General features: G+C 43.4%; 2 protein-coding genes across 4 annotated transcripts in view; one reads left to right on the top strand and one right to left on the bottom strand.

Moving 5' to 3' along the window:
• uba5 (ubiquitin-like modifier activating enzyme 5) overlaps nt 1–12,209 on the bottom strand; it is a 33,141-nt gene extending 20,932 nt beyond the window's left edge. The window contains exons 1-6 of one of the 2 annotated variants that reach the window (XM_060921363.1): nt 11,918–12,209; nt 11,772–11,817; nt 11,606–11,695; nt 2,941–3,050; nt 2,630–2,716; nt 2,432–2,516 (exon numbers count right to left, since the gene is read on the bottom strand). In XM_060921363.1, the coding sequence (XP_060777346.1) occupies nt 2,432–2,516; nt 2,630–2,716; nt 2,941–3,050; nt 11,606–11,695; nt 11,772–11,817; nt 11,918–12,078 (579 nt within the window). In that variant the 5' untranslated portion in view covers nt 12,079–12,209. The remainder of the gene's footprint in view (nt 1–2,431; nt 2,517–2,629; nt 2,717–2,940; nt 3,051–11,605; nt 11,696–11,771; nt 11,818–11,917) is intronic. The other variant, XM_060921364.1, reaches the window with a different exon arrangement.
• A 3,477-nt stretch (nt 12,210–15,686) lies between these two features.
• The window catches only part of sh3glb1a (SH3-domain GRB2-like endophilin B1a), a 49,137-nt gene continuing 42,846 nt past the window's right edge, over nt 15,687–21,977 (top strand). The window contains exon 1 of one of the 2 annotated variants that reach the window (XM_060921361.1): nt 15,687–15,947. In XM_060921361.1, coding sequence (XP_060777344.1) covers nt 15,867–15,947 — 81 coding nt within the window. In that variant the 5' untranslated portion in view covers nt 15,687–15,866. Of the gene's footprint in view, nt 15,948–16,627; nt 16,730–21,977 lie in introns of those variants that run through there. The other variant, XM_060921362.1, reaches the window with a different exon arrangement.

The raw sequence follows: 21,977 nt of genomic DNA, 5'->3' as shown, positions 1-21,977 counted from the left end.
CCGCAACAGTTGCAACAGAAGACACCGGTAAAATCAATGGCAGCAGTGACGTATGGCCTTGTAGCAACGACGGCAGCGTGTACAGTTTTCACGGCTGCAATATGGCTTAGCAGCGGCAAGACGAAATTAGCCACGCCCACTAGGCAAACTTTTCACTTTCTGCAGAATGTTGTTCCGTGAACATTTTGAGCTCAATGGTTGCAACGAAATGCTATGGTAACCCCCAGTGACCCACATGTATGCCTTCACGTTTGCAACAGATGCATTCATCCGGCGCTTGACCCACAGCAATTTTCAACACAAACTTTCTGGGGATGAAAGCCACGCCCTCCTAGTTGTTAAGGTAGCTCCCCAGCTTTCATGTATCCTGACAGAAGGGCCCAGAACATGTGCCGGTTGACCCCCAGAAGGCTCCACGGTGTCTACCGTGAAGTGATTCCAACTATGTGAGACCTTAGCTTATGACGAAGTGTCTTTCATAAAAAAATAAAGAAAAAACATTGAATTAGAAGCTGTGTCCAAACTTTTGACTGGTACTGTATATGTAACGCCCGGCACACATGGGTGATTTTCCGTCGCTTGGTTGTGCAACTTTTAAAACACAAGCGAAGAATTGCTTTTTGTGCGAATATTTGTGACAGCAATTTTTTTGTTGTTTGTTTGATACCTGCGATCTGTCACATGCTTGATATTCTGCGACAAAAAAATAAATAAATAAAATAAATATTCGCAAGTCGCTGACTTGTTGCAGAGGTATCGCTGCATGTGCGTCTTTGCAATAATGAAGCGATCACCTCCAAAGGCTAAGCCAATCCCCGCCCGCAAAGTAGTCACATGATATCTACGTGACTTGCATCCCCCTCCCCAAATCACCCACTGGTCACAGATAACGCGCAGACGCAGTTACCCAAGAGGGGAAACTTGCGTCCAAAAATCGCAATACGCTTGCGACGAGAAGTTGCCTGTGTGCACCGGGCTTAAAGCATATACGCAGAGCCATGTCCTCACTTTCGTTTATAAATGCCTTGAGACCTCAAGAATGGCACAGGAATAGTTTTAAGCACTAACAATAAATCTAATATAGTAATTTTTACGATTAAAGCGATTTATATAGATAGCAGTCTGAGTGAATGACGTTGACGTCCGTAACGTCACAGCAGGATGTCTATTGGTCTCATCGTCACTTCCGCTATACTAAAACACAGAGCTGACTGCAACTCTGATCCTCCATTTTGAACTAATTTATCGCCATGCCACGTAGATGTGTTTTTGGCCGGTACAGCAACACGACAGAAGGTGGATTTACATTGCATTCATGGCCCACAAACATTCAAACTGCAAAGATTTGGATGCGTTTAAGTTCACGGGCACATTGGGCGCCTATGAATTGGTCTCTCCTCTGCACATTTTACTGAAGACTCATACGAGACCTCCGATCTGTTGAGGAGCGTTGACTATAAGCCCGTGCTGAAAGAGGGTGCAGTCCCAACAATTAAATAAAACTACAAGAAAAGGAAAGTAATTTATTTTAAAAGGAAAGTGAGTTCAGTTGCACTAGTCCTCCTGAGTGAGCTGAGGGTTGTTGCTAAAACCCGGAACGGGACATATCGCTCAGGCAGTGACCTCCCTGCAGTTGTTGCTAAAAGCAGTGACATCCCATTCCGTCCCAGGTTTTAGTAATTGCCTGAGCCCAGCAGTAATGGCGGAGTACTCAGTATGAAGAAAAGTGAATGAGTGGAGCAGCAGTCTTATTTCTAAACTGGATATTGCTGCCATCTCGCCCTTACATGGAAGAAGTGAATGAACGGAGAACTGAACAAACAACTGAAAGTCAGATTGTTTCAAAAACAATCGGCCACAAGATCGGCCTTCAAGAAGCGAGAACATAGATGAGTAAGCTCCAACTCTCATTTGGATAAAAAAAACAAAAAAAACGTTGTTTACCTGCATTTAGATTAATACATGTAACTTGTATTGTGTGTTTAAGTTAAAAGGTATAAGATTATTTAATTTGCTTCAGAAATGTGATTGCCTCAGTTCATCTGATTATTTAATTAGCCTTTTACATTTCATCAGTGAAAATGCATGCATGTACATGTATGTTGCATAAGTTACATGACTTTGGTCTATAGCTGTGAAAGGCCTCGGCCTTAAACCCGGTTACCGCAGTGACGTCACGCACTCAGGGCTGGCTGGCTCAGTGGGGCAGCTCGAATGCCGACTTTGTGGTCGATTTTAACTCTCAAAAATATATTTTTTTTTATTCCCATTTATGCAGCATCCAAGAGTCAAGGATAGAGATACTATCCACTCAGAAATGTATTTAAAAATAAAGGCTCTGCGTATCTGCTTTAAACACAAAATTAGGCTTAGTCTGGGGGAAGGGAAAAAACAAACAAACAAACAAACAAACAAACAAACAAACACCCACCGTGTTAATGGCCATTCGAGCCTCAAAATTATCCACACAACTCAACACCAAATCCACACGCTTTCCCTCTTGAAGTCCGCCATGACTGAAACATTCCCATAGACACACAACAAGCAGATGTGAGCAATACATTAAAATGAGAAATAATTACCTTTCAATCCCCAAAACACACAAACCTCATTATGGACACACTCTCACCTGATGCGGTCCATGAAATGTGTGAAGTTGTCCATAGTGGTAATGTTGTAATTGTGAGTCTCAAATATAACATCTGGATTGATATTCCTGCAGGTTAATAAGAATGCATGAGTCACATGATATTTTTACTACATTCAACTTTTATTAAAATCCATTGTATGCTTTCAGATAAGCCTGATTGTGGTATGTCATCTGAACAAGGTGTTCAGCTCTCATCTCCTCCAGGTAAAATGCTGATGACAACAGAGAAAGAAAAAGCTGCAAACAATTCGAACACCTAGCCTTACACAGGTGTTATACATGTCCTTCACCTCAGTGTGTGTTCTGCTGCCTCCACTTTGCTGAGCCCTGCTTGATGTGGCTGGAAGAACAGGCGGTTCATGTTGGCCAGCTCCACTTTATCATAGTCAAACAACAACAACTACAGCAGGAAGAAAACAAGCATACACAGCAAAATGAAGCACATCTGCCCATTAGTGTGGAATTTAAAAAAGGAAGGGTTGCTTCCAATATATTCAACTTCTATATACAATCAATCTTTCAGTCAGTTTATTCAGTTGATACCTGCCTTAGGCTTCACTTCATTGTGAAAACTGACCATATATGTGCTCACAGTGCGTATGTAATATATACATCATCTCATTATCTCTAGCCGCTTTATCCTTCTACAGGGTCGTAGGCAAGCTGGAGCCTATCCCAGCTGACTACGGGCGAAAGGCGGGGTACACCCTGGACAAGTCGCCAGGCCATCACAGGGCTGACACATAGACAGAGACAACCATTCACATTCACACCTACGGTCAATTTAGAGTCACCAGTTAACCTAACCTGCATGTCTTTGGACTGTGGGGGAAACCGGAGCACCCGGAGGAAACCCACGCGGACACGGGGAGAACATGCAAACTCCACACAGAAAGGCCCTCGCCGGCCCCGGGGCTCGAACCCAGGACCTTCTTGCTGTGAGGCGACAGCACTAACCACTACACCACCGTGCCGCCCTATCTATCTATCTATCTTATATATATATATATATATATATATATATATATATATATATATATATATGGGCGGCACGGTGGTGTAGTGGTTAGCGCTGTCGCCTCACAGCAAGAAGGTCCTGGGTTCGAGCCCCGGGGCCGGCGAGGGCCTTTCTGTGCGGAGTTTGCATGTTCTCCCCGTGTCCGCGTGGGTTTCCTCCGGGTGCTCCGGTTTCCCCCACAGTCCAAAGACATACAGGTTAGGTTAACTGGTGACTCTAAATTGACCGTAGGTGTGAATGTGAGTGTGAATGGTTGTCTGTGTCTATGTGTCAGCCCTGTGATGACCTGGCGACTTGTCCAGGGTGTACCCCGCCTTTCGCCCGTAGTCAGCTGGGATAGGCTCCAGCTTGCCTGCGACCCTGTAGAACAGGATAAAGCGGCTACAGATAATGAGATGAGATGAGATTATATATATATATTAGCATGCCGTTCAAGAAATTAATCTTTGAATATATTGAATGAAACCCTGAATATATGGAATGAAACTTTGTATTCTGCCCCCACTCCCACAGCTCGGCAGATAGACAACAGGTCCCAAGAAAAACTCTGACTCAGAGGAGAGTATTAGAGTATATTGAGAAACGCTGTAAAACTCGACAAACAAAATTTACAAATTAGTTTTATATACAGAAAATACCGTTATACAAATATGCGTTAGCTTCTGGCTAATGTTAATGGCAAAATTAATGTATATGCTAATGCTAATATTCGCCGTGATCGGCAAATGCACAAGCATAGATTTAGACTTAGACAGAATTTAAATGATCCATGAGGGAAATGACTGTCACCGTAGCTTCGTTGCACATAAAAGAAGTAAACACTAATAAAACCACAAGCATTCGCCAGAGTGTTAATGTCTTTATTGTTTAAAAATAGCCGCAACCAAATCCCGAGCCGACTGACTAATTTTTGCTGCAGGATGGTGGCAGTACCTTCATGACGTCAGCCAAGTTTTATATATTCAGATATATTCAAGTTTTATATATTCCATATATTCAGAGTTTCATTCAATATATTCGGGGATTCATTCCATATATTCAAAGTTTCATTCCATATATTCAGGGTTTCATTCCATATATTCAAAGTTTCATTCAATATATTTGAGGGATTCATTCAATATATTCAAAGTTTCATTCAATATATTCGGGGATTCATTCCATATATTCAAAGTTTCATTCCATATATTCAAAGTTTCATTCCATATATTCAAAGATTGAAACTCTGAATATATGGAATGAAACTTGGCTGACGTCATGAAGGCACTGCCGCTGTCCTGCAGCAAAAATGAGTCAGTCGGCTCGGGATTTGGTTGCGGCTATTTTAAACAATAAAGACATTGTTAACACTCTGGCGAATGCTTGTGGTTTTATTAGTGTTTACTTATGTGCAACGAAGCTACGGTGACAGTCATTTCCCTCGTGGATCATTAAATTTTGTCTAAGTCTAAACCTATGCTTGTGCATTTGCCGATCACGGCGAATGTATTAGCATATACATTAATTTTGCCATTAACATTAGCCAGAAGCTAATGCATATTTGTATAACGGTATTTTCTGTATATAAAACTAATTTGTAAATTTTTTTTGTCGAGTTTTACAGCGTTTCTCAGTGTACTCCAATACTCTCCGAGTCAGAGTTTTTCTTGGGACCTGTTGTCTATCTGCCGAGCTGTGGGAGCGGGGCAGAATACAAAGTTTCATTCCATATATTCAGGGTTTCATTCCATATATTCAAAGATTAATTTCCTGAACGGCATGCCATAATATTTTATATATATATATATATATATATAGGCACTGTGTAAAAGCAGCGCTCCCGATGAGAGTGTTGGGAAATAATCCCATATTTTTTAAAAAAGCAAATTAAAAGTAAATCACTGGATAAAAACCCATCTATCTTATGTAAATAAAAGATACAAATTTCATTGTCTGGTGGGCAAGTGTTTATGAAACACATTGCCTTGCACTTACAATCAGGTTCCCTGTAGTAGTATATGCACAGAAAGAAAGAAAGCACAACTTTATTCGTCACACACTTGTGAAATTCCTCTCTGCATTTAATCCATCTGAAGTAGTGAGAACACACGTGAGCACACACACATATTCAGAGCAGTGGACAGCCATGCTAACAGCGCCCAGAGAGCAGTTGGGAACTAGGTGCCGTGCTCAAGTGCGTCCCATATTAACCTAACCGCATGTCTTTGAACTGTGGGGGAAACCAGAGCACCTGGAGGAAACCCACGCAGACACGGGGAGAACATGCAAACTCCACACGGAAAGGCCCCCGCCGGCCACTGGGAACCCAGAACCTTCTTGCTGTGAGGCGACCGTGCTAACCACTTATACCACCGTACCGCCCAAGACTGGTCGCAAAAGCAGTCAAAAGTCAGATCAATGCATTACCATATTCTCTTAAGTATGGAGCTTCACTCCATGCACTTTGCGCTATAAACACATCAGTATCAAAGCTGGGTAGAGTAATAATCTATCAACCAAAAGTATCCAGCCAACAGTGGTCCTCCGAGTGGTACACATGCAGTGAGGGGTACGGATCACTGGAGGTGCTCATGCGATTGGAGAACTTGTATCTGGAAAGAGGAAGGCTTTCTGTACCTGGCAAAGTGACCCAACTAACGAAGCTAAAAGGATTGCCTACCACAACATACGGGCCGAAGTCCAAAGGCAGATACGCCGTATAAAAGACCAGTGGTGGGCAGCCAAAGCAGAGTAGCTTCAAGATCTTGCAGACAGAGGAGATAGCCGTGGCTTTTTTAGTGCCACCAGAACTATATTTGGATCCAGCATACATGGCGAAACACCCATAAAAAGACAAAGATGGTAATCTCCTGAAAGATACAGAAAGCATCAATCAGTACTGGAAAGAATACTTCCAAGATCTTTTAAACCGCAACTCTTCTGTAGATGTGTCTGTTTTTGATGAGATCCCGGAATTACTAGTCAATGCTGAGCTGGGAGCAGAACCGAGTCTTAGCGAAATAAAATCCGCGATCAATCAAATGAAAAACGGAAAGGCTCCAGGTGTTGATGGAATACCAGCAGAGATATTTAAGCAGGGAGGCGATGAACTGGCCAGATGTCTTCACCAACTCATTCTTCTTATCTCCTCCGCCTGCCAGATAACAACATCGGACCTACAGGACGCAGACAGTTAGGATCTTCAAGAAAGGGGATAAATCTGACTGTGGAAACTATCATGGCATCTCCCTTCTTGCTACTGCTGGCAAGATCATTGCTCGAATCTTCGCTAATCGTTTATATCCGCACGCTGAGGGCTTTCTACCAGAGTCTCAGTCAGCGCGTTTACATGCAGATCCAAATCGAGCTACTGTTGGTAATCGAGCTAAGGGTCCCAGCAGGGGTGCCAGAGAAATCCAATCCTACATGCACACAAGGAAATCAAGCTATTGTGTGAGGTACATTGTGCACCCGAGCCACAGGTGGCGCTACACGCCCCATCGTGTTGGTACACTTCCGGTTATCGTCATGAAGAAGAGCTATTCAAGAGTATAAACAAAGTCATCAGTTCCGTGTTCACAAGAAGAACGACGACGTTCGTTCTCCTTGTTCCTCCTGACCTCTTCTGCTGCTCGCTACTACTACTGTTGTCATGCCGACCGAGGCTGTTGTGTTTCCCACTTGTGGTCTTGTCACTCCCGGAAGGGGCAGTGCTGAAGTACAACCCCGATTCCAAAAAAGTTGGGACAAAGTACAAATTGTAAATAAAAATGGAATGCAATCATTTACAAATCTCAAAAACTGATATTGTATTCACAATAGAACATAGACAACATATCAAATGTCGAAAGTGAGACATTTTGAAATTTCATGCCAAATATTGGCTCATTTGAAATTTCATGACAGCAACACATCTCAAAAAAGTTGGGACAGGGGCAATAAGAGGCTGGAAAAGTTAAAGGTACAAAAAAGGAACAGCTGGAGGACCAAATTGCAACTCATTAGGTCAATTGGCAATAGGTCATTAACATGGCTGGGTATAAAAAGAGCATCTTGGAGTGGCAGCGGCTCTCAGAAGTAAAGATGGGAAGAGGATCACCAATCCCCCTAATTCTGCACCGACAAATAGTGGAGCAATATCAGAAAGGAGTTCAACAGTGTAAAATTGCAAAGAGTTTGAACATATCATCTACAGTGCATAATATCATCAAAAGATTCAGAGAATCTGGAAGAATCTCTGTGTGTAAGGGTCAAGGCCGGAAAACCATACTGGGTGCCCATGATCTTCGGGCCCTTAGACGGCACTGCATCACATACAGGCATGCTTCTGTATTGGAAATCACAAAACGGGCTCAGGAATATTTCCAAAGAACATTATCTGTGAACACAATTCACCGTGCCATCCGCCGTTGCCAGCTAAAACTGTATAGTTCAAAGAAGAAGCCGTATCTAAACATGATCCAGAAGCGCAGACATCTTCTCTGGGCCAAGGCTCATTTAAAATGGAATGTGGCAAAGTGGAAAACTGTTCTGTGGTCAGACGAATCAAAATTTGAAGTTCTTTATGGAAATCAGGGACGCCGCGTCATTCGGACTAAAGAGGAGAAGGACGACCCAAGTTATCAGCGCTCAGTTCAGAAGCCTGCATCTCTGATGGTATGGGGTTGCATTAGTGCGTGTGGCATGGGCAGCTTACACATCTGGAAAGACACCATCAATGCTGAAAGGTATATCCAGGTTCTCGAGCAACATATGCTCCCATCCAGATGACATCTCTTTCAGGGAAGACCTTGCATTTTCCAACATGACAATGCCAAACCACATACTGCATCAATTACAGCATCATGGCTGCGTAGAAGAAGGGTCCGGGTACTGAACTGGCCAGCCTGCAGTCCAGATCTTTCACCCATAGAAAACATTTGGTGCATCATAAAAAGGAAGATACGACAAAAAAGACCTAAGACAGTTGAGCAACTAGAATCCTACATTAGACAAGAATGGGTTAACATTCCTATCCCTAAACTTGAGCAACTTGTCTCCTCAGTCTCCAGACATTTACAGACTGTTGTAAAGAGAAAAGGGGATGTCTCACAGTGGGAAATATGGCCTTGTCCCAACTTTTTTGAGATGTGTTGTTGTCATGAAATTTAAAATCACCTAATTTTTCTCTTTAAATGATACATTTTCTCAGTTTAAACATTTGATATGTCATCTATGTTCTATTCTGAATAAAATATGGAATTTTGAAACTTCCACATCATTGCATTCCGTTTTTATTTACAATTTGTACTTTGTCCCAACTTTTTTTGGAATCAGGGTTGTAAGTAGCTCGACTACGTAGCTCGATAGGGTTTACATGCACTAAGTAGCTCGGCTACAATCGCATAATCTAGGTCGCGTAGCTCGATTACGAGAAATCCAGTTTGGTTCGATTTCAGCCGAGCTAAGGTGTTTCCATGGCATTTAGAACTTTGATTTCAGTCGAGCTACGGCAGAAATTCGATTTGCTCTATGTGCATGTAAATGCACTGAGTGTGGCTTCTGAGCTAACAGAGGAACGACCGACATGATCTTCACTACCCAGCAGTTATAAGAGAAGCGTCGAGAGCAGCATCAGCCACTTTATATGGCCTTTATAGATCTAACAAAGGCATTTGACTCAGTCAGTCGAGAAGCTCTGTGGCGAATCCTGGCTAAATACAGATGCCCTGAAAATTTTCTCCCCGTTCTGAGGCTCCTTCATGATGGCATGTCCGCCAGAGTCCTTGGCAGCCCAGGTAACAATGAGGCCTTCGAGGTGCAGACTGGCGTAAAGCAAGGTTGTGTGATTGCACCTACCCTCTTCATCTTCATATCTGCCATTTTCCATCTGATACGAGACAGACTACCTGACAGCATAGAGGTTGTCTATAGAATGGACGGAGGGCTGTTCAATCTCCAAAGGTTGAAGGCAAGAACTAAGACCGCTACCATTTCTCTGATCGAGTTTCAGTACGCTGATGATAACCGTTTGCGCCACCTCAGAAAGTCAACTCCAGGCCATTTTAGACGCCTTTGCGTATGCGTACCAGCGGCTCGGCCTCTCCGTAAACGTCAAGAAAACGGAAGTCCTCTACCAACCAGCTCCTGGTCAGCACCTTCTCTCAGGATTAGTGGGTCTGCGCTCAAGAATGTCCAGAGCTTCCCCTACCCAAGTAGTGCTCTTTCTACTAAAGCTGACATCGATGCCGAGATTCTACATCGTCTGAAGGCTGCAAGCTGCTCCTTTGGCAGGCTGCGTGAGAGTGTGTTTGAAGAGAGAGGGATAAGGACTGACACCAAAATCATGGTCTACAAGGCTGTTGTGCTACCTTCCCTCCTATACAGTTCAGAACCCTGGACCACTTACAGACGTCACCTTAAAAGCCTGGAAAAGTACCATCAGCTGTGTCTCCGCCGCATTCTGGGCACGAGTTGGCAGGACCGACGGACGAATAACAGCATTCTGGAGGAAACAAACCGCACAAGCATTGAAGCCATGGTGATTGAAAATCAACTGCATTGGACAGGACATGTCGTTAGGCTGGAAGACTCCAGCCTTCCAAAGCAAATCTTCTATAGGGAACTAGGCTCAGGCACTAGATCCCAAGGGGGACAGAGGAAACGTTTCAAGGACAATCTGAAAGCCACTCTTAAAGCTTGCGATATCAGTCTGGTGGGCTAGGAAGACCTGACTCGCGACAGAGCTAGATGGCGAAATGCAGTCCGGGAGGGTGTGACGCTGTTTGAGCATGAGCGTCGTCGCAAGACAGAGGAAAAACGCCAGCGGCGCAAGGAGCGCGATAGGGCTCCCCCAGTGGAAGCATCAACTCCCACCTACTGTATACCTGCGCCGTGTGTGGCAAAACCTGCACCTCCTGAATCGGGCTTGTTAGTCACCAACGGGTGCACAAGCGATAAACTTTATTTTTGGACAATCTTACTCGACTCGAGGGATACCAAAAAAGAACAACACATGCAGTGAGTGGTAGTTCTCTGGGTGGAAACACCTTATTGAGAAGAAAACTCAAGGGTTCACACCAACAGAACGGCTACGTTAAAGGAAAATTCTGGGATTTTTTTTTTTAACCTGGGCCCCATTTTTCCATCTTTCTGGGTCCAGTATTGAGTTAGAACGCTATAATGGGCAACCGCAAAATGTAATTTGACTATACAATGTAATTCCATGGGGCAATCAGCCGCGTCAAAGTAAACAGCTTGTGTTCTCCACTAACAGGCTCATAATGTTATTATAAATGTCTGACAACATGGAAACGATCCCTACCGAGATCCACCTGTCTGTTTACCTCAATAACTATAAAAGAAACCTCTCTCTTCCTCTGGTCTCTGAGGCAGCACCCATTCAGTGCACAGAGGATATTTTCTGAATCGCAGTTTTGTTTTGTTTTTTAACTCAACTGTGATGTGCATATCAGAGCTAGACCACTTTGGATTCTACTCGTGCCAGCCAAGAACAGGGAACCATAGGCACAGGCTCACCCAAACTAGACTGATAAAGACAACAGAATGTCACCTGGTCTGAGAAAGCTTGTAGCTGGTCGGGTTAGAGTCTGGTATCAATAGCATGAATCCATGGACTCAACCTGCCTTGTGTCAGCAGTCAGTGTCAGGCTGGTGGTGTCACGGTGAAAGTAACATTGGCTTTGGCTGATCATTTAAATACCGCAGCTTATCCGAGTATCATTTGACTGATCATGTACATCCCCTATACCCATGTTATAATAGCTCCTTCCAGCATGATACTGCATAATGTCACAAAGTTGTCTCAAACTGGTTCTCTGAACATGACCATGAGCTTAGTGTACTCCAGTAGCCTTCCTAGAGATTCACAGGATGATTGTAAAGCTCTCCTGACCAGTGTGGTGCTCCTAGAAAGATGCCAGTGATGCGTGTACAGTAATATAAAGAGAAAATTGCATTACCTTACCAATGCCACATCTGGTGAGCATCTCTGCAGTGACGCTGCCCACACCTCCCACTCCCACCACAGCCACAGCAAACGAGCGGATTTTCTACACACAAAACACGGTGATCAACACAAACATGCACACGTTTTGATGCGTACAGACCAAAGGACACCTGCATTACCTCATAGTCTTCAACTATCCCCATGCGTTTCAAAGCCATCAGCCGGCTGCGAGAAAATAATCGAGCATTAGTTCATTCATTCATTCCCATACGGTTTGAGATGACGGTTTATCCTGATTATTCCGTCCTTAAATCACTCTCCATACCTGTATGGGTTTGAATCCACCACTTCAGCGCTCATTTTCTCAATCTTTGGTCTGAACACTGGGTTTTGAAGAGTCTCTTCTTGGCTTCGCTGCTGTTTGCACTTTATTAGTTCATTTTCTAACTCACGGATTCGTAGCTTCAGCTCTTCCACAGTGGCCATCGCTCCTGCAGGTAAAGACTGCTGAGTTCAACACGCTAAAACCTTACTGGAAAGCCAAACTTACCAAATACAAAGCACCATAGATGTACACGTCTACAGTTCTCCCTTCAGCTGACACTTCGTGTTCTACGATAACCGGTCCGGGTGGAAACTAATGATTTAGCTCGATAGTTCCGACACCGGTCATGTTTTGACAAAAGCCTCAGTCCATCTGTAAATAAGCGTCTGACTGGCTCAGTAAAAATAAATATTAATTAAATATTTGTTATAGATATAAAGAGATAGCTTGGACGTAGGAATAATATGGAACTGAATTTAAGTGAAAATTAAACAACCAAACAAACAAGCATACGAAATAAATATGTTTGTGTAATGAATACTGAAATATGGCAATAAATATCAATAAATGTAAATATAATATATAAATGAGTTAACATACTTCAATCAGCTAATAAATAGGTTTTTGTTTCAAAATTACGTTTTACAAAGGACTGCTTTTATTTATTTCAGAAGACTTTTATTTAATAATTCCACATTTATTCATTTATTTCAGGGGACTTTTATTTCCTAATGCCAGCTCTTTTTATTTCTAGCTGTTGTATATATGTCACGAATGACGTAGTTATTTCACAAGATTCAGACCAAAGCAACAGCATTGATTAACCTTCTATCTATTTGGCATATCACTGGAGTGATCTGACCACTCAGACGCTCCAGCCATCAAAGTTTCGAGGGAAGAATTACAGTAGTGGTTTCCCGTTGTCTTCTACTGGATTACTATAGAGGCTTTCTCCTCTCAACTATTCACACCTATGAGCAATTAAGAGTAGCCAGTTAACCCAAACACATGTCTTTGGACTGTGGGAGGAAACCGGAACACCCAGAGGAAACCCACGCAGACACGGGGAGAACATGCAAACTCCACACAGAAAGGCCTCCGTCAGCCATAAGGTTCAAACCTGGAACCTTCTTACTGTGAGGCAACAGTGATAACCACTGCAGCGCACCACTTTAGCATTGACTATATGAGAAAATTTCATAGTACACCCCACTGCGGGCGGCACGGTGGTGTAGTGGTTAGCGCTGTCGCCTCACAGCAAGAAGGTCTGGGTTCGAGCCCCGTGGCCGGCGAGGGCCTTTCTGTGTGGAGTTTGCATGTTCTCCCCGTGTCCGCGTGGGTTTCCTCCGGGTGCTCCGGTTTCCCCCACAGTCCAAAGACATGCAGGTTAGGTTAACTGGTGACTCTAAATTGACCGTAGGTGTGAATGTGAGTGTGAATGGTTGTCTGTGTCTATGTGTCAGCCCTGTGATGACCTGGCGACTCGTCCAGGGTGTACCCCGCCTTTCGCCCGTAGTCAGCTGGGATAGGCTCCGGCTTGCCTGCGACCCTGTAGAACAGGATAAAGCAGCTAGAGATAATGAGATGAGATGACACCCCACTGCATCCTTGACAACAAGGCGGGGCATGTGTTGCCCCACCCAACAGTTATGGTTAGGGATATGGTTAGGGGCGGGGCTATATATAATTTAGGATATTACACAGTTGTGTGAAGATATGAAGTTTATCTTCGAGTGCTGAACATATTCATAAGTGAGCGAAGTGAAAACAAGTGAAAATATTTTCAAAACGAGAAGATAAACTTCACATCTTCGCGCAACCATGTAAAGTTCTTTAGCTTATATGAACACGTCCACACAAATAATATGCAAGTTAATCAAAAGAATTTTAATTTTGAATCGGTTTGCCATTTTGACAATGCACATCTTGTCAGTGGGAATGACGTCATCGAAATGAAATATCAGGAACTCTCAGATACGCAGATACACTCAGATACGCAACGTATTTTGTATGAAAAAATGTGTTTTTCAACACAAGAAGATAAACTTCATATATTCAAGCCAATGTGTGATGTGCTTTTTATTATATAGACACATTCACAAACAAAAAGTACCCAAATTTATCAAAACAATTAATTGATATCCTCACTAGTGAAGATATGGGAAAATATATGTTGCTCAATGTCCCGGATGCAGTTTGTATGAAAAATACGAGTGGCGTATTTCCCAGTAAAATGTTCATGTCTGTCTCTTGCTCCCGCTTTCTCTCCATTTTATATATAACAATTAATTAATTTTATATATAACAATTAATTAATTTTACAAAAAGTTAAAAACAGAGGGGTTACTCTCAAAATCTTCTGTATTTAATGAAGCAAACCTGGCAGCCATGTTTGTTTACAAATTGTCACAGTCAGTCACTAGCACGGAAGTTTTAGGTGTATTACGTATCTTATGACATTTTCAATTCACTGCGACAGTTTACTGCGGAGGGTGGCACGGTGGTGTAGTGGTTAGCGCTGTCGCCTCACAGCAAGAAGGTCCGGGTTCAAGCCCCGTGGCCGGCGAGGGCCTTTCTGTGTGGAGTTTGCATGTTCTCCCCGTGTCCGCGTGGGTTTCCTCCGAGTGCTCCGGTTTCCCCCACAGTCCAAAGACATGCAGGTTAGGTTAACTGGTGACTCTAAATTGACCGTAGGTGTGAATGTGAGTGTGAATGGTTGTCTATGTGTCAGCCCTGTGATGACCTGGCGACTTCTCCAGGGTGTACCCCGCCTTTCGCCCGTAGTCAGCTGGGATAGGCTCCAGCTTACCTGTGACCCTGTAAAACAGGATAAAGCGGCTAGAGATGATGAGATGAAACCTGGCAGCCATGTTTGTTTACAAGTTGTCAGTCACTCACTAGCACAGAAGTTTTAGGTGTATTACGTATCTTATGACATTTTCAATTCACTGCGACAGTTTACTGCGGAGGGCGGCACGGTGGTGTAGTGGTTAGCGCTGTCGCCTCACAGCAAGAAGGTCCGGGTTCGAGCCCCGCGGCCGGTGAGGGCCTTTCTGTGCGGAGTTTGCATGTTCTCCCCGTGTCCGCGTGGGTTTCCTCTGGGTGCTCCGGTTTCCCCCACAGTCCAAAGACATGCAGGTTAGGTTAACTGGTGACTCTAAATTGACCGTAGGTGTGAATGTGAATGGTTGTCTATGTGTCAGCCCTGTGATGACCTGGCGACTTGTCCAGGGTGTACCCCGCCTTTCGCCCGTAGTCAGCTGGGATAGGCTCCAGCTTGCCTTCGACCCTGTAGAACAGGATAAAGCAGCTAGGGATAATGAGATGAGATGAGTTTACTGTGGGCTCCGACGTGTGGTCATGTTGTCTTGACAACCATGCAATATCGTAAACCATATTCAACGCTGGGCGGCACAGTGGTGTAGTGGTTAGCACTGTTGTTTCACAGCAAGAAGGTTCTGGGTTCGAGACAGTGTCTGTATGTTTCCTCCGGTTTTCCCCCACAGTCCAGAAATATGCAGGTTAGGCTAATTGGTGGCTTTAAATTGATCCTGGGTGCGAATTGTTGTCTCGATGTGACAGTTCTGTGATGATCTAGCGACTTGTCCAGGGTGTACCACATCTCTCGCCCTTTTCTCAGCTGGGATAGGCTCCAGCTTGTCCGCGACCCTGCACAGGATAGGCGGTTACGGACAATGGATGGATATTCAACGCTCATTCTCTATTGAGTGACGTAATAGAGGTAGGATAAGCGACATGCTCTGAAATCTCTGCTCAGAATGCTCTGAAGGGAACAGAATGCATGTTTTTATTCCATCGAAAAAGTGTTATGTGTAATTATTATTATTTCTGTTTGTGTGTGTAAAGAGGAGGAGCTTTCCTACAGCCGGCCCGGTGGTGATGTGTGTTTGCTTTGTCAGTGTCTCCCTCACACACAGCCTGTAGTTTTATGGTTCCGTGTTACAAAATGGACTTCACTGTTAAGAGACTAGCAGCGGACGCCGGAACCTTCCTAAGCCGGGCGGTACAGGTACAGTTCAGTGCTTATGTTTAGGCTCAGTTATGAATTTTAGTGTGTTTCTCGCTGTTGGTGGACGGCTGGCTGGGAGGGGTTCCGTTAGCATGTTAGCGACTACACTACAAGACACAATAACACCACACTCTTATTATGGTGCTCAGAATCGGGCTGCTGTTATTTACACAACAACAACAACAACAACAAAAAAATACTTGCTAGTTTAGCTGTAAGCATTTTAATATCGTATTCTTTAAAAAAAAAAAAGGACTCATTTCTGGACATCTAGCATCATAAACAAACGACACTGTTGTTAGCCTTCTCACTTCCATTAATTATCTCCAGCATTTTTTTTTTGACGCGAATAAGCTAAAATGTCCTGTTAACTAAAAAAACAAACAAAAAACTTTAGGATAACAAAGCAAACTCAGTACATCCGCTGCAGTGTAGATCTACGAGCTAATGATGTGTCGTTCGTGAACGAGTCGGTTCTTTTATTTGATTCTTTCAGGTGCTTTCCCCCCACAACAACGTTCCGTTTGAGAGTCGAAAGAATCGACTCTTGTTTGGGAGTTGATTCGAATGAGCTGAATCATTGACCAGACCGGAAATGCTATCGCTAATGTGAGCCAGCCTTGTCCCATGGAATTTGGGGGGGGTTACACCTTGGTTTCAGCCTGTGATCTGGAAATCACCCATCTTTAAGGAAGTACCAATTCAGCATCCATAGGAATCAAGCAACAAGGAGAGAGAGAGAGAGAGAGGAGTATTTTAGATCAAAGATGCTTTTTTTTTTGGTAGGACGGGTTCTACAGTTTACAATTTCAGCAAGTGTTCAGGTGGGGAATTTCTTTTTTGCAGGGTAGCTGGGGGAATATCATGACTATTGTGTACTACCTGATTGCCTGGCGAATGAAAAAAATTGTATCCAATCTAGATCTTTTATCGACCCGAACCACAACCCAAACTCTGACCTAATTCTCACCTTACTGCCATATGTATATGTTCTCTGTGATTTGTGTTCCCAAGTCACAACACACAATTAAATGTTAAAACACTCACCAGCCAATCAGGTAGAACTTTCCTCATTAATTTTAATGAGGTTTCCCTGCCATCCTGCAAAAATGAAATTCGTGTGCGTTAAAAAAAAAAAATCCCACCTTGTATGTCCACACAGGATTGCAGGTGCTTTAGAAACTGTAAGAATACACACAAACATCCTTGACAAAGAATTCAGAGGACATTGGAAAAGTCCTCCGGCACAATTCAGTGATGTGGCATGCTTGAAATGCAGCCAGCTAAGGATTCCTTCCTTGATATTGAGAAACACCCCAAGTGTGTACAGCTGCGTCCTTCCTGGAGGTCTTTTTACTTTGGTGCAAGAAACAAGCCTATGGTATAAATATTCCAAGTTTCCCAAAAAGCAAATGAAAGGATAAGAGTTAAAAAACCTTTAAATGAATGATATTAAAGAAGAGTGTGAATGGTGGTTTGTCTCTGTGTCAGCCCTGCGATAACCTGGTGACTTGTCCAGGGTGTACCCCGCCTCTTGCCCATAGTCAGCTGGGATAGGCTCCAGCTTGCCTGAGACCCTGTAGAACAGGATAAGCAGCTACAGATGATGGATATTAAATAAGCAATAGGTACAACTAAATCCTTTGCATGAAAGCATGAATATCGCCGTCTGCTTCCTGCACCTTCCCGGGATAGACTCTGGATCCGCCGTGACCCTGACCAGGATCAAGTGCTTACTGAAGATGAATGAAGCCAACCTAACTTTTTTTCCCCTGCTGGACCATGAATTAGATTCTTTCTGCTTATTTTCCCCATGCATGAGTCCCAGCACAGACATGAGCACAGTAAATGGAGTACACACGAGCATGGAACGGATTAAAGCTAATCTACAATGAAGCACGTTGGTGTAGGCAGTGAGGAGGTCAGAATGTCAGAACTGGAAAGATTATTATATACTGAAACTGTCAAAGGAATACAGAATGGAAACTACAGGTAGTCGTCGACTTACGACTGCGTTTGGTTACGATTGACCGGTCGTAAACCAATCTGGTCGTAAGTCGGCCTATGTTAAATGAACGTAAGTATATTGTGATCTCATCTCATCATCTCTAGCCGCTTTATCCTTCTACAGGGTTGCAGGCAAGCTGGAGCCTATCCCAGCTGACTACGGGCGAAAGGCGGGGTACACCCTGGACAAGTCGCCAGGTCATCACAGGGCTGACACAGAGTCACTCACATTCACACCTATGGTCAATTTAGAGTCACCAGTTAACCTAACCTGCATGTCTTTGGACTGTGGGGGAAACCGGAGCACCCGGAGGAAACCCACGCGGACACGGGGAGAACATGCAAACTCCACACAGAAAGGCCCTCGCCAGCCACGGGGCTCAAACCCGGACCTTCTTGCTGTGAGGCGGCAGCACTAACTACTACACCACCGTGCCGCCAGTATATTGTGATGTGTAATGATATTGTAATCATCTTAAAGTCTTATTTTATCAACATTTTCTTATTTCATTACCTTGGTTCATTATTTGGTTTAAATCAAACACTGCATACTACACTGTGTACAGTACAATTCGTTTAATATGTGCAAAACCAAAAATACGAAATACAGGTGTGAAAAATAGAAAACATTGAAACATACCAAAATACAAAACTTAGTGACCGTTGGCATGACTGGTGCTTGGCTGTGGGTCATCATCATCATCAGCTGTTGCAGCGTGCATGCTGGCGGGAGCATTTGCTCTTTTCATAAACATGGTAAGCCTCGTCTGAATTGTTTGTTTCTTTTTCCCCTCATAAATTTCACGATATGGACAAAGCGCATCATGTACCATCCGTTCAGTCCTTGCAAATCGTTCTATGTTTGGGTCCATTGCTTCAAAATGTGCAAGGAGTTTATTCAGTTGAGAGAAACCTTCTGATAATCCCTTAGTGGTGAACATCCTTCGTGGCTCCTCCTCTTCTTCTTTCTCCGCTTGTCTTCTTTCTTCTTCTGCCACTCTTTCTTCTTCCAATTCGATCAGCTCTTCATTTGTTAGTTCTCCAGATTCTTGTTCTAGCAACTCCTCGACATCTTCCATTTCACAGTCCAAGGAAAGGTTTTTTGCCAGATTCACTATTTTATCCTGAATCACATCAAGTTCTTTTTCACTATCAAATCCAGCAAAAGTATTCACATAACGCTTCACACAATTTTTCCATATGCCATTCATACACGTCTCAGTCACAGCATCCCAGGCGGTAGCAATATTCTTGATACATTGAAGAATATTATATTGTTTCCAAAAGTCACGAAGTGATACTTCTGGGTTGGCATCTATAGCAGCCATGGCTTGGCTGAAGGTGGTTCGGAGATAGTTTGCCTTGAAGGTAGCAATTGAACCTTGATCCATAGGTTGAATCAATGGACTTGTATTCGGGGCAAAAAAAACACTTTCACATCGGGATGGAGATCGGCTAAGTGAGGTGGATGTTCAGGTGCGTTATCCAGGAGCAGTAAAATCTTGAAAGGAATTTGCTTCTCCAAACAATATTCACGCACTTGAGGAATAAAACAATTCATAAACCAGTCTTCGAACAGTGCCTGCGTCATCCATGCTTTATGGTTAGAACGAAAATAGACTGGCAAAGTGTGCTTGTTTACATTCCTGAATGCCCGTGGGTTTTGCGAGTGATAAATTAAGAAAGGCTTTAGCTTGAACTGCGCGATATTCCCACCAAGCAGTAGAGTTAGCCTGTCCTTATAGGATTTAGGTCCTGGCATGCTTTTGGCTTCCTTGTGGATGTAAGTGCGAGCTGGCATCCGTTTCCAAAACAGTCCAGTTTCATCCACATTGAAAATCTGCTCACCAATATAACCCTCATCCGTAATTATTTCATCCAGACTTTTGGTAAACTTACGAGCTCCTCCTTCATCTGCACTCGCTGCTTCTCCAGTCACTTGAATATTATGCAGTTCAAATCTTTTCTTGAACCAACCAGTACTTGCCACGAATTCTTGACTGTAGTCTTCTCCAGCGCGGTCCTTCAAAGTCTGAAATAGACTTCTAGCCTTTGTCTGTATGGAAAAAAGGCTTAACGGTGTCTGTTTTGCAATTTGATCTTCCATCCAAATGTGCAACAATTTCTCCATTTCATGGATGGATCCGCCGCGTGGGTTTCCTCTGGGTGCTCCGGTTTCCCCCACAGTCCAAAAACATGCAGGTTAGGTTAACTGGTGACTCTAAATTGACCGTAGGTGTGAATGTGAATGGTTGTCTGTGTCTATGTGTCAGCCCTGTGATGACCTGGCGACTTGTCCAGGGTGTACCCCGCCTCTCACCCGTAGTCAGCTGGGATAGGCTCCAGCTTGGCTGCGACCCTGTAGAAGGATAAAGCGGCTAGAGATAATGAGATGAGATGGATGGGTCCGGTACATTGCTTTGTAATCACTGTTGATCGCATGGGTGCAGAACCTTTCACAGCCTCACAAATTCTTTCTTTGTCCTTCAGAATTGTTGATACAGTAGAGTGGGATAACTTCACATCACGTGCGATCGCATTAACTTTCTTCCCTCCTTCGTGCTGTTTAATCACCATCATTTTTGTGTCCAGATCAATGGCCTTTCTTGCCTTCTTGGCAGGCTGAGGAGTAGACAAAGACATTTTCCTCTTAGTAGACATCTTGGGGTAGTATTTCGAAAGATACTGTAATTACCAACACAAACGGACACGGGAAAAGTTTACTGTACTGGGATACGTACTGCTCACACGCTCAGCTGGGAAACATTCGCCGGTCGTAAAGTCGATCGGTCGTAAGTTGCATAGGTCGTAAGTCGACGACTACCTGTATTAAAACAGGAAAATGAGAATCTGACAAGGATCTGTACATGGATTTGAGAAAATTGGTGGTGTTTGTACAAGCCTCAACACCAGGTGTTGCCCGATTTGCCCAACCAAGACGTTCGAGCAGAAATATTTTAGTGAGTTAGGCCCATTCAGACACACCTATGATCAGCTTCTTTAAGCACAAAAATGATTTTCGAGTGAGTACGTTACAAAAAACAAGATGTATTAACTAGCATCCTCAACTCCCCGTGATCACCGTTTTTTTTTTTTCTTCCCGATTTGTAACGGCGATTCTGATTGGCTCGCTTCAGGCGTGCGTGTGCATTTGTGCTTTTCATTACTACGAGTGGTCGCTGGTGCCCTCTACGTTTTCCCAGATTAACTTCAGGACGTCCCTTGTACTGAGGTCACATTTACTTTAGCAACCGTTGCTACCTGATGCCTGGGGGGCAAGCGAACTTTGTTCACGTACTGAAGCCAAGCGAAGATGTCTGGCGTCTGTTGCTATTGTTTGAAGAAAACAACAGCTAAAAAAGCTCTACTACCGGATTACTTGGATAATCTTAGTCAGAAAGAAGCAAAGGATGGATATATGCGGAAATTAGCGTTTATTAGCAGTTCTGATCCATACAAAACTCCTCAAAATGACTGGAGTGACGGTTCAGATTAGTGGCCTAGCGTTAGCATTAGCTACATGTTGGAATATACCTTCTTTTTCTTGAAGAGTCCTGACACGGAAGAACAGTTTAAAAAAAATACAAAAGCAAGAATACACAAAGAAGGTTAAGACTTTTTCCTGACATCAGCTTTTGGGAACAGAATGTTGTGAAAGCCAAAGCATTTACTCTCAAAGGACTCTGACCTGAACTGTGGGCTGGATGGTATTCCTGCCCCTCCATGTCTCAGCAACCCCAAGGACATGTAGTTACAGAGCTAGCTGCACTCTATCATTTATAGATTGATGCTTATTATTGTTAACAATATCTGAAGAGTTATTTGTAAAATAACAAAATATCTTGCTCTAGACTTTCAAACAATATTGTAAGACTTTATTTAAATTTTACCTAATAGTGAATGGCACAATAATTACAAACGCTAACAGAATCAGCACATTCCAGTTGTAGCTGTAGTCATCTAGTAACTATAATCACCCTTGTAATAATAAAAGCTCGTGGTAAGCACATCCAATGAATGGAA

The sequence above is a fragment of the Neoarius graeffei genome, chromosome 5, assembly GCF_027579695.1.
Source record: "Neoarius graeffei isolate fNeoGra1 chromosome 5, fNeoGra1.pri, whole genome shotgun sequence".
NCBI classification, from domain to species: domain Eukaryota; kingdom Metazoa; phylum Chordata; class Actinopteri; order Siluriformes; family Ariidae; genus Neoarius; species Neoarius graeffei.
This window is presented reverse-complemented; position numbering and strand designations above follow the sequence as displayed.